The 13,352-nt window shown below is 42.5% G+C and overlaps 1 protein-coding gene across 43 annotated transcripts in view; it reads right to left on the bottom strand.

Moving 5' to 3' along the window:
- Nucleotides 1-13,352, bottom strand: part of TRDN (triadin) — a 1,868,677-nt gene that overhangs the window by 1,366,833 nt on the left and 488,492 nt on the right. For 38 of the 43 annotated variants that reach the window (XM_069234794.1, XM_069234791.1, XM_069234779.1 and 35 more), the window contains one exon: nt 11,385-11,438. The exons of the other annotated variants lie outside the window; for them this stretch is intronic. In XM_069234794.1, the coding sequence (XP_069090895.1) occupies nt 11,385-11,438 (54 nt within the window). The remainder of the gene's footprint in view (nt 1-11,384; nt 11,439-13,352) is intronic. 43 annotated transcript variants of the gene reach the window in all.

Raw genomic sequence — 13,352 nt, forward strand, 5'->3', positions numbered from 1 at the left:
GCATACTAAAAGTGCAAGACCATTTCTCAGTGTGTGTAGATACCAAAAGTGGCAATACAGCATCATACGTTAGATGATATGCAATATCAGCAATCAAATAAAGAAGAACCTGTTATTGAGCCTGATTTACTTCGAATACGCTATGTGTAGGTGTAAATTACTTTAATAAAAATACAGTCTTATTTCTGAAATGCAGGAGTAAGACAAGAGTACTCTTAGCTTACTCATGGCTTACTCCTGGTATTCAATGTTACACCAAGATAACTAAAACAGCACGTCACAGCAGGGTCTTTCTGAATTGGGACCACTGTATTCAGCTGTCCACTCGTTCCCCCATTGTTTTACAACCAAGCTTGATGCTATTACCAATTTCATCGACAATCTCACTCAAAAAACCATTTATAAAGCTATGTAGGATGCAAGCCAGTCTAACATTCCAGGCCCAGTTCACAAAGAGTTTGCTGTGAGTAGGTCTGAATTCATTTTGGAGTATTCCAGATTTACCCCGTAATTCGTGGACTAATCCATATGTGCTCATGGCTTAGTCCTGTAAACTAGGAGTAAATCAGAAGCCTGGACTAAGTTCATTGCTTGGACCTAGAACTCAGGAGTAAGGCATGAGAACTCCAAAGGGAAGTTACAGTAAATTAATTGTGACTCGGACCCAAATATATTGAATACAATGTTTGATGCAAGTACGTGTCTACAAAACGAACTATTTCCCGATAAACTGATTTCGACCCTGGATATTACAAAATAATAGAATCACTTTGCAGTGTCAACTTTAGCCTATCAATGGTATCGAAATATATCACCGAGGCCTTGTCTTATAATTTCTTGCACATGTAAGTGAAACTCGCATCTGCAGAAGGTTATATATGCCCTGCAAATGACAGAGCATAAATCACAGATTGAGAGTAAGTGTAATTTACACAACTTGCTATGTTGGAAGATTTGATGGTTGAACCGAATTTCATTAGTGCTAAATGTGGTGGCTTTGCACAGAAAAATGAGTGTTCCCACTGAAGTGGCATGAGACGTGATAAGGATAAATGTATGTGAACTATGGGTCGTTGAGGGTAGCAGCTGCTACCAATGGATTGCCTCCTTGTACACCTAGCACATCCCTTGCTACCCTTGGTAGCAAGTTTAATGAATGCAGTGCAAGAAGAGAAAGAAAAGAGGATTCCAGGAGCCTTGTTTACGTTTGGTAGTTTCTGATATTTGCTGCTCGCCCATGCCCTTTGAAGGAAACAGAAAACTGGCAACGGGCTAAGTCTAAGAAAAGTGGTGAATCTTGTGATATCAACTGTGGTTAAAGGAAGCATGTCACTTCTGCGACGTCTGGCACGTGAGTGAATTGACATCAATACCTGGGAAGCATGATGTCACTTCTGCTATGCCTGGTGCTTGAGAGAATGAGATGTACACCCATAAAGGTGGGTATTCACAAAGCAGGCAACAGACTTTCACGTATTTCAGATTTATGTTTATGTTTACATCTGGTAGAAAAAGTGATGTTATTAGTACGGGAATAGAGCACTACATTCATTTATTCAGGTAGAGTAGGGGTGGTACTGCATAAGATAAAAATAGATGCTCCATGTGATAAAGAAAGTAAATATGCAGTTGTGGATTCAGCCTACGACTGCATTCCCTCTCTGCATGATAGGCGCCTGCCAGAGCTACCATAGAAGTTGCAGAGTCTCCTATATACACAAATCATCTTTGTGACTTAAAAAATTGAGAAGCCCCTTGCTATCTGAGGTGTGTTGCAGCTCAATTTCTGTTCACTTAATTTTCATGTGAACTGACCGCACAACATTTAAGGGCTCATTTACAAGAAACTGCTGCATCGTGATCAATGCAAGAGTTTTCTTGCGCCGCCCTGTAGGAGGCTGGCCTTGCTTGTAGTGGGTACCAGAGGTACTTACACCATGTGCCAGGTCCAGTAATCCCTTATTAGTGTAGAAGAGGTGTTTCTAGCAGCTTAGGCTGATAGAAGGTAGCTATAGCAGAGCAGCTTAGGCTGAACTAGGAGACATGCAAAGCTCCTACTATACCACTGGTGTCATATGCACAATATCATAAGAAAACACAATACACAGATATACTAAAAATAAAGGTACTTTATTTTTATGACAATATGCCAAAAGTATCTCAGTGAGTAACCTCAGTATGAGGATGCCAAATATACACAAGATATATGTACACAATACCAAAATTATGCAGTAATAGCAAAAGGAAGTAATGCAAGCAGTGTAAAATTACAATAGATTGCAATAGGAGCACATAGGTATAGGAGCAACACAAACCATATACTCCAAAAGTGGAATGCGAACCACGAATGGAACCCAAACCTATGTGAGCTTGTAGAGGGTCGCTGGGACTGTAAGAAAACAGTGAGGGTTAGAAAAATAGCCTACCCCAAGACCCTGCAAGGTAGGTGTAAAGTGCACCTACAACCCCCAGAGAGCAGAGAAGTCGTGATAGGGGGATTCTGGAAGGAAAACCAACACCAGCAAAGCAACAACAGTGGATTTCCGGACCTGAGTACCTGTAAGACAAGGGGACCAAGTCCAAGAGTCGCGACAGTGTCGAGAGTGGGCAGGAGCCCAGTTAATGCCAGCTGAGGGTGCAAGGAAGCTGCCACCGGATGGAAGAAGCTTGGTGTTTTGCAAGAACGAAGAGGACTAGGAACTTCCCCTTTGGAGGATGGATGTCCCACATCGTGAAGAGGCTTGCAGAGGTGTTCCCACGCAGAAAGACCACAAACAAGCCTTGCTAGCTGCAAGGGTCGCGGTTAGGGTTTTTGGATGCTGCTGTGGCCCAGAAGGGACCAGGATGTCGCCACTTGGACGAGGAGACAGAGGGGGCGCCCAGCAAGTCAGGGAGCCCTCACAGAAGCAGGCAGCACCCGCAGAAGTACCAGATCAGGCACTTAGAAGAGGAGTGAACCAGAGTCCACCCGAAGTCAGAAAAAGGGAGTCCCATGATGCCGGAGGAGAACTCAGAAGGTTGTGCACTGCAGGTTAGAGTGTTGGGGACCCAGGCTTGGCTGTGCATGAAGGAAATCCTGGAAGAGTGCACAGGAGCCGGAGCAGCTGCAAATCACGCAGTGCCCAGCAATGCAGTCTAGCGTGGGGAGGAAAGGACTTACCTCCACCAAACTTGGACTGAAGAGTCACTGGACTGTGGGAGTCACTTGGACAGAGTTGCTGAGTTCCAGGGACCATGCTCGTCATGCTGAGAGGGGACCCAGAGGACCGGTGATGCAGTCTTTTGTTGCCTGCGGTTGCAGGGGGAAGATTCAGTCGACCCACGGGAGATTTCTTCAGAGCTCCTGGTGCAAGAAGGAGGCAGGCTACCCCCAGAGCATGCACCACCAGGAAACAGTCAAGAAAGCCGGCAGGATGAAGCGATACAAGGTTGCAGTAGTCATCTTTGCTACTTTGTTGCGGTTTTGCAGGCGTCCTGAGCAGTCAGCGGTCGATCCTTTGGCAGAATGTGAAGAGGGAGATGCAGAGGAACTCTGGTGAGCTCTTGCATTCGGTATCTGAAGAATTCCCCAAAGCAGAGACCCTAAATAACCAGAAAAGGAGGTTCGGCTACCTAGAAAGGTGGATAGGCTAGTAAGAAAGGTAAGATCCTATCAAAAGGAGTCTCTGACATCACCCTCTGGCACTGGCCACTCAGAGCAGTCCAGTGTGCCAGCAACACCTCTGTTTCCAAGATGGCAGAAGTCTGGGGCACAATGGAGGAGTTCTGGGCACCTCCCCTGGGAGGTGCAGGTCAGGGGAGTGGTCACTCCCCTTTCCTTTGTCCAGTTTCGCGCCAGAGCAGGGCTGGGGGATCCCTAAACCGGTGTAGACTGGCTTATGCAGAGATGGGCAGCATCTGTGCCCATCAAAGCATTTCCAGAGGCTGGGGGAGGCTACTCCTCCCCAGCCATCACACCTATTTCCAAAGGGAGAGGGTGTCACACCCTCTCTCAGAGGAAATCCTTTGTTCTGCCTTCCTGGGCCAGGGCTGCCTGGACCCCAGGAGGGCAGAAACCTGTCTGAGGGGTTGGCAGCAGCTGCAGTGGAGACCCCGGAAAGGCAGTTTGGCAGTACCCGGGTTCTGTGCTAGAGACCCGGGGGATCATGGAATTGTCTCCCCAGGGGTGACAATTCCATGATCTTAGACATGTTACATGGCCATGTTCGGAGTTACCATTGTGACGCTATACATAGGTAGTGACCTATGTATAGTTCACACGTGAAATGGTGTCCCCGCAGTCACAATATCCGGGGAATTTGCCCTGGAGGATGTGGGGGCACCTTGGCAAGTGCCAGGGTGCCCACACAATAACTAACTTTGCACCCAACCTTCACCAGGTGAAGGTTAGACATATAGGTGACATATAAAGTACTTAAGTGCAGTGGTAAATGGCTGTGAAATAACGTGGACGTTATTTCACTCAGGCTGCACTGGCAGGCCTGTGTAAGAATAGTCAGATCTCCCTATGGGTGGCAAAAGAAATGCTGCAGCCCATAGGGATCTCCTGGAACCCCAATACCCTGGGTACCTCAGTACCATATACTAGGGAATTATAAGGGTGTTCCAGTATGCCAATGTGAATTGGTGAAATTGGTCACTAGCCTGTTAGTGACAATTTGGAAAGCAGAGAGAGCATAACCACTGAGGTTCTGGTTAGCAGAGCCTCAGTGAGACAGTTAGTCATCACACAGGGAACACGTACAGGGCACATACTTATGAGCACTGGGGTCCTGGCTAGCAGGATCCCAGTGACACATAACAACCATACTTACAACATAGGGTTTTCACTATGAACACTGGGCCCTGGCTAGCAGGATCCCAGCGAGACAGTGAAAACACCCTGACATATACTCACAAACAGGCCAAAAGTGGGGGTAACAAGGCTAGAAAGAGGCTACTTTCTCACATGCCCTCTGCCCCCTAACGATGCCATGGGAGCGCTGTATTTACCAGACAGTGCTCCTTGGCGCAAAGTGTCCACAACAGTGTCAGAGATTCTGACGCTGTTGTGGCGCTAAACCTCTACATTGCTGGACTATGGTCAACATTTTGACACAGATATAATGTGGCACAAGGTTTTACAAACTGGCGCAATGGTGACATTGCACCAGTTTGTAAATACGGCATGGGTGAGGGATTTTTGCACCACTTTAGCGTTAAAAAAAAAAAGATGCTAAGGTGGCGCAAAATCCTTCTAACTGAGACCCCAAGAGTTAAACACTTCAAATGCAAAACTGCATTTGGAGGAAAATAACAACTATTTTACAATTGAATCACACACTTGAATGGTCAACTGTCTAGTTAAGTACCCAGTAAACATATACATGGTGTCATATAACAAATCAAAAATTAAAAAGAAGTGACCCAACAAATTCAAACTTTTTTAGAGATCCTATGATATTCATTCATAAATTATGTAAGATGCAATATACATAGGTTCTTCCTGAAATTATGAGTTTAAGTTTAAGAGTGCACAAGAGCCTCTCTCACTTATACTTAAGGGCAAGCACTTTGTTAACAAGAACCTTAATTTTTAGAATGGAACTAAAATCTACCCATCCATTAACTGTACAATAATAAAATGGAATGCTGAAGTCATGAAATGTTATCAAACATTTACAATGGTGTACTCCCTTTGTTTGGAAACTATGGCATTAACAGCCAATTGTGGTCATTCTCGATTAGAGTACCAGATCTTTGTGCTTAGTGTTCCAAACATTAGCCATGCATTGATTAAGTCTATGGAGTCTGACACAGACGCTAGACTAAAGTGCGATCTATGGCATGGTAAGCCGTACAAAGAAGTAACATTTAAATTGCTATCTGTCGAAAGAACTGGGCAGATATAGTTGCATCTTGCATATATTACAATGCATTTTTAGAAAGTAAGGAATGTCTTCAGGAATTGAATCAATGGTCCGACCTACTTAATGCCTCAAAGTGTAGGCACATAGTAGCACATGGCAGTCTTTTTCATTCCAATAGATACATACCTAATGTCATAGGTATGTGTGCACATTTCCTAGTGCTATATAATGAAGCCTCTGTGGGGAGGTTGTCTCTTAAACCAATAGCTGAAAGATCAATAATAATGACACATATGTTAAATGTCCCTCTCAAAATCTCTGTGGTGATCAGATGAGACATAAACTAGGCATAGAGCTTTCTAAACCGTAGATATCGGTCGTTATGCAATTTAATTTTCATTACAGTGGCACTAGGAACCTGTATTCCGAATCATGGCTTAAATGTGAAATTGTCCTGGTTTTTAGGAAGGAATCTCATATTAATTAAAACATTAAGTTATAGACCAATAATTTTAATTGATGGATTACAAGACTTTATTTTTTCAAAATGTTACTTATCAAACTAGAACAATAATGTGAAGAGTCCCACATGCTTTCCTATTTGTAAGTAGAACGTAAGGAGAACACCAGCACTGTCAACCACGTTTTTACACTCAATCTCTTTCTGTGGAAGTATATTTCTGTAAAACCAGATTCTATATATGTGACTCTGCTAGATCTCAAATATGCTTTGACCACAATCCCCCACATTGCACTGAGAAGTGTGCTCCACCATAACGGCCTATCTGAAAATCCTCTCAATTTAATTAATGTTTGCATAAAATATTTTGGTTGGTTAATATATAATCTAAATGATGAGCTTGAACAACCAGTCCTGGTCAAGCATGAATACTAATTCCTATGCCACTTGTAATTTACACAATTGAAGTTATTCACCACACGATAATTGCCAGACTGGCTCTTCTGTGATTGTTGGTTTCAAAGTTTGTATGGTACTTCTCTCATGTGACAGCCACTTAATCTCAAAAAGTGCCTCAAAAATGTTCTGAAATGTTTTTCATAGCTTTGTGAGTTGTGAGGCTTGCCCATGAACCAATAAAAACAAAGGTTCTGGTCTATAATCAACTTACATCTTTTAAGCAGACTTTGTGTAAGTCTAGAGAAGATGAGTTTGAAGAGGGTCTACATTTTTACTTGTGGGTTAGGTTGGTCTCCAATGCACTGGACCGAAAACGGGAGGGCAGAAGATTGTTTGTGTTGCTTCATAGGGCCAATGTTAGATGGGGTTTTGTTAAGAGGCCAGCTCATACTTTATCTTTTCCTGTTATTGAGATCTATGAGGCACACATCCAATCAGAGTTATTCGATTGTTTGGAGTGTTGACAATATTCCAAGATTAAGACCACTAATATATTGGGCTCAAATAGGGATGAAGTCGACCCTAAGCCCTATAAAGAAGTACTATGCAAAAGCATGGACATTAGATCTGATCTATGTTTGAAATACCGGGTATTACTTGTCTTTGCAATCCTCAAAATTCTATATATGTTTCACCTTTTGGCGTAATAAAGCAGCTCTATTGGGTCATTGTTGCACACAACATCGGAAGAGAGGCTTTACAGGATGGCCTAGTTGTAGTTGTCTTATCTTTAAAACCTTTTCATTCTTTGGAAACTCTTTAGATAAGATTGAACCACAACTGGCTAAGAACCTGTTTACAATATTTTAAACTTCTTTCCTTAATCTTTTTCCAATAAAATCGATGTTATATATTAGAATGTGCATGCCTTTGACCTATCTTTTGCGTGCGCCGTGTGCGATACAATGATGTCCACATCCCCCCGCACACACAGTACAGTATAGCAGTCTTACAATACAAAGGCAGCAAAAAGTGAATAGTAGAAATTCTTATTCTAGCAGAATGTTCATTTTTAAGTATTGTTGGTAAGCACTCCTCATACATATAAGGTCTTTATTCTGGTGCTAAAGAAAGAGTCATCTGAATGTCCAATTTTTCATTTTTTTATGTTGTGTGTAATATGTTTTTTTTATGTTCTCTCCCTTTATGTACTTTTTTAGACTGATCCTGTGGATGCTTACCATGTTTGTTCAAATCGTGTCTCACAATTTTGTAATTGTGAACATTCCTTTACATTAAAAAAAGGCTTTCTTCAATTCGATTCTCTTTCACCTTTCTTGTCATTTTCTGATTTTTTTCATTTAGTAGTTACATTATAGCCACTGTCTACCATGATGATTCAGTAGTAAGAGGGGATAACTCGTTTTCTCTGTGCCACAGGGAAGTTTCCAGTAAAAGGCTAGTGGTGACAAAGTGCAAATAAATATGAGAAAAATGGGTGGTACCACTGCAATTGTTTGGTACTCCTCATCATTTTTTTTAAAGGTGCAGACATTTGTGAAGTCTGTTGACTAAAAACTTTGCAATTATTTTATTAAACCATATTTTGTTAAGGGTAAGGCTTGAAAATATATTCAAAAAAATTATGAGGGTCAGGTTTTGCTGTTACGACTACCATCAGTGGCCATAACGAGCTACGAAGTGCAGTGCATTTACTGCTGCCTGCCTGTGTGTACCCTCTATCTCACAGTGCCCCTAACATCATTGCCTGCAGTATTGTCTCTGACTCCAGCCTTCCAAGGTCCTGGTGGGTCACTCCCACCTCCCTTTGTTCCAGCCCCTCATTTAGACATACCTCTCACACCTTCCCACACCATGCCTTGACGATTTTCATTCACCCATCCTTTACAGGCAAGGCTTCCTGCATCAGGAAAACAGCAAGATGCGTAGGCTCTGGCCTTTGTGATGTATTGATATTCTAATAGCTTTACATATAAACGTTTCATCAAAGTCACCCTATTTATTTCCCATAGGGACCCTAATTCTAATGCATGTTCTTTTTAAACAAATGTACTTCTGCACTGAATATTATTAATGAGATTTGAACAAGACTCCTCAATACAAGGTCCCTGGATACTGGGTGTTAATTACTAATTCACAAAGTTAACAATATGAGAGATCCTGTTAAAGGGTGCAGAATTAATAGAGATTCTGGATTGAAGGCTAAGAATCCTCAGAGTAATGAGTAATTGCTGGATAAATTGATAATTCTGGGTCTAAATACCCGAGTAATATCTCATTCCCCATACAATTTTCCTTAGAGATTTAGGCCCATATTTATGGGAAAATAACGGAGCACGATGCTGCACTAAAATTGGCAGCACCGCACTCCATTATTTTCACAACACAGAGGTGCGCTGTATTTAATTAAATATGGCACACTCCTGTATTGTCCCTTGCGCTGGCGCTAAGTTTAGCCTGCAGCGCCTACGTAGGCATCCTTGCTCCATCATGCAAGTATGTATGTGTTGAGGGGTGTGATTGTTTATGTGTGGGAACGCGTCTCTTCCTGCACATAAACAGTGACTAATGGTGATTTCGCACTTCAGTGCATGCTGCAGAATGTAGCACACATAGAAGTGCTAAAGCATCATTTTGAAATGTTTATTTGCAGGACGGGACACCTTCCCACACATAAACAATACTTTCTGGCATTTTGCTCTCTCTATGTGTGCTGCAAAATGCAGCACACATAGAAAAAGTAAAAAATGAGGATGAATAAAGGTATTCTCCTCATTGCTCCTTACTAGCGCCACCCCTGGGGTGACATTAGATTTTTGGCACCGCCTCAGGTTTACGAAATCTCATAAATCTGAGGCAGCGTCAAAATGCAATGGCATGCCCACAGCATCACCCACTGCATACCCCTCTGATGCAGAAAACTGCATCGGAGGGGGCGATATTTACAAGGAGGTGTAACGCCACTAAAAGAGGCATTGCACCTCCTTACAATTATGGACCGGAGGTTAGCGCTACTGGAGTGTCACTTAAAGTGATGCTCTAGTGGCGCTAGGGGTTCTTAAAAATGTCCCTTAGTATGTGTTCACCAGCTATGATATCTGAGTAAGCGTGAGAGGTATGTAGTAACAAAGCAGACAACATAATTCCCAATGGAGCTGATAGGACGTTTAGCGGCCTGATGTGGAGCTACTTGGGAGCCCAAATAGGAGCCTAAAAACTCACTTCAAATGTTTTAGTAAAATGATCCATTAATACTGAATGTGAAAGTACAGAAATACAGTTTGATTTTTGTGGGTGGATTATCACTACATCTTTTATCAGAGTGAGAGAAACACAGTAATGCTAAAATCATTCCCACCTGATCCAAGCGAATCTCAGAATATTCAATTTTACTCCTCACACATATCACCAAGTTTTGCCTGTTCATATTTGTCGGGTGAAGATCACTGCATTGTACAATAATTTAACAAAAGTTTCAATCTAGATCCTGTGCCTGAATCGAGATCACTGGGTCATCAAAATCAAGGCCCTGATTTATACTTTTTGATGCAAACCTGTGTTAGCGCAGGTTTGCGTCAAAAAGATTACCGCCAGCTAGCACCATGCCTGGATGCCAGCTGGGCATTAAATTTAGGGAATGACGCTAGCCGGCGGGAATGCCCGGTTAGCGTCAAAATAAATGACGCTAACCGGGTGGGGGAGGCGTAGGGGAAACAGGAGGTTGTGTGTCGAAGAATGGCGCTAGTCAGGTTAAAGTCAGAAAAATGACGCTAACCTGACGAACGTAATTTTTTGCCGCACAACCCCCATGGACATGACTCCTGTCTTGTTAAAGATAGGAGTCATGCTCTCCTGCCCAATGGCCATGCCCAGGGGATTTATGTCACCTGGGCATGCCCATTGGGCATAGTGCCATGTAGGGGAGCTCAAGTTAGGCAAAACAAAAAACTTACCTGGACTTACCTGGGATGGTTCCCCCCATCCTTAGGTGTCCTCCAGGTGTGGGTAGGGGTGGGTGGGGGTGTCCCTGTGGGCAGGGAAGGGCAACAGTGGTCTGCTTCCATGGCCCCCGACCACGGAAATGAGCCCATAGGTCCCCTAACGCCTGCTCTGACCCAGGTGTTAAATAATGGCACTAAGCATACTTGGCAGCATTATTTAAGGCCCTCCTCCACCTGTGCATGATTTTTGCATGGGATGATAAATAAGGCGCTAAGGCCTTAGAGTAATTTTGTGACCGGGAACACCTACCTTGCATCTCATTGACGCAAGGTAGGTTTTCACTGTAAAAAAATTTCATTAACTCCAATATTTTGACGCTAGACGGGTCTAGCTTCAAAATATAAATATTGAGTTGAGTTTGCACTGGATTCGCGTAAAAAAAAAAAAATCCAGCGCAAACAGAGTATAAAATATGCCCCCAGGTTCCATCTTGCCAAAATGATTCTGAATATCGTAGAAATAACATGGTTGACTATAACAAATGAACATATTGAGTGGGAATGTTGTGCGTGCAGTACACTACATAGATTGTTGTTTCTGGGATCTTTCCTGTTATTTTTTTTTTTCTCTTTTAGGAGGGCATGTTCTCTTAACAGCCAAAATGTTTCTAGATGAATGCATTGTTGAAAACATGAAGAGGAAGAAACATTTACCTTTTAGTGATGATTTATTTTCATGTTCTTCTCGATCTTTTTTTTCCTTGTGTACTACAGTAACAGAAATAAATAGATTAAATGTTCGAAGTCAGTGTTCAGTAATATGAAACATCTTTTTAATAATGACTGACAACAGTTCATACCAAACTTATGTTTTGGTGCAGCATATTATTGTGGACACTTAAGAGCAAATTTTTAACCGCCTTGCACAGCTGCTGCATCACTTTTTAACATGCTCTGGAGGCACATTGTGCAGATCCATATCTACGAGACCACGCACAGCCACTTTGCATTACTTTTCTTGCCTCGTCCATCAGTTGAAAGGCAATGCAGCGCACGTCGCTGCGTTGCCTTACAATGCGTCAAGGAGGTGTTCCATTGGCGTTGCGGTGGGTGTCCCCATGCAACACCCATGGGTTTTGACACATTCCCAGAGTTACAAGAAACTGTAAACCTGGTAATGCATCAAAAGTGTCATCTACCCAGGGCAGGTGCAACGAGAAGAAGTATCATTATTTCTCCTCCTTGTTTCCTCTTTCTATGTGTGCTGCAGAATGCAGCACACATATAAAGATTGAAAAGCTTCTCTGGATTGTTTTTGTTCAGGAAGATGACCCTTCCATCACAAAAACAATCCTGCCAACAACGCAGACACCCTTGCATCATGGTGCAAGGATGCCTGCGTTGGTGCTAGGCAGTAAACTGTGTGCTAGAGCAGGGGAAAACAACAGAAATACATTGCATCTTGTAAACATGGTGCATTTCTGCCCTTTCGAATTGGCATAGGACGGTGCAGCAGAAAGACTTGTGGTGGTGCCCTGCATCAATCCCTTGAAAGTATGCCCATTAATGCGTTTAAAAGGGTGAACCAGTGGCTCTGTGCCCAATGTTGAGAGTGCAGCTATATCTATCTTCCACTTACGTTTTTTCCGATTTATTAGTGTCTGTGTTCACTAGTATTTGATGAAATAGATTTTATTCGAGAAAAGGCAGTTTTATAATATTTAAGTAGAGAGGTGCTGTCAATAGTAGTATTTTGAAGCTCTGCTACCATAAGCTCAGATGCATGTACACCAAGAGCACACAAAACACACAATTGTAAACTACACACAAGAGATGGGAGGGGATATTCCAAGGTTCGATTTGCCTTGGAAGTTAAGAAACACTGACAAAAAGGTATGTTTCTGGGCATTCCTTAACTTCGACACAGAAAGGATCACCCACTTATTCACTGAGGGTGTTTGAGAAGGGCTTTCTCTATGGAGAAAAGGGTGTTGCACAGTGTGGGGGGTGTATTTGCACAGGAGGCTACATTAATCTGTATATAGTATTATGGTAAGTAGAATTATGTACAATATGAATAGGGGCCCCTGGGTATTGTTACATGACATTCTGAGAAGGAAGCCTCAAAACTTCCACAGACCACAGCTTTTACATTTTTATTGGTAAATCAGTCCCAAATTCCTCCAGTTCCAATGTTGAGGAGTGTAGATGTACTGTGCATTGATTTCTTGTGGCTGTGCGGAGCCACTGCTAAGGCTCGTCATCGCACTGTGGAGAGATGATGTGTCCTGTGGTTATTGGTGTGCAAGTTTCCTCTTAATGATTTTGCCAGACAAAAACCTGCACATCTACAAATGTAAACCAGTGTTGCAAAAAGCACAACAGGCAGAAATGTTTCTGTAAATATAAATTTTCCATATTCTTCCTCCTTTTTGGATTGCTATCTCAGACAAGGAAGCATCTACCAAAGCTACTTAATATCCCACACTAATAAAGTTGCATTTTCTAGGTGTGATAAATACCACCCCTTATGGTATATCTCACATATTTCCAAAAAAAGGTAGCCTGAGGTTTTCTGACTCCTGAACAAACCCTTGTTTGCACAGGTCCTCAAATTTTGAATTATTAGGAATTTACTTTCTGTTGTAATTTCCATGCTTGATGAAGTGCAACCCCTCATTC

The sequence above is a fragment of the Pleurodeles waltl genome, chromosome 5 (genome assembly GCF_031143425.1).
Source record: "Pleurodeles waltl isolate 20211129_DDA chromosome 5, aPleWal1.hap1.20221129, whole genome shotgun sequence".
In the NCBI taxonomy this organism is placed as follows: domain Eukaryota; kingdom Metazoa; phylum Chordata; class Amphibia; order Caudata; family Salamandridae; genus Pleurodeles; species Pleurodeles waltl.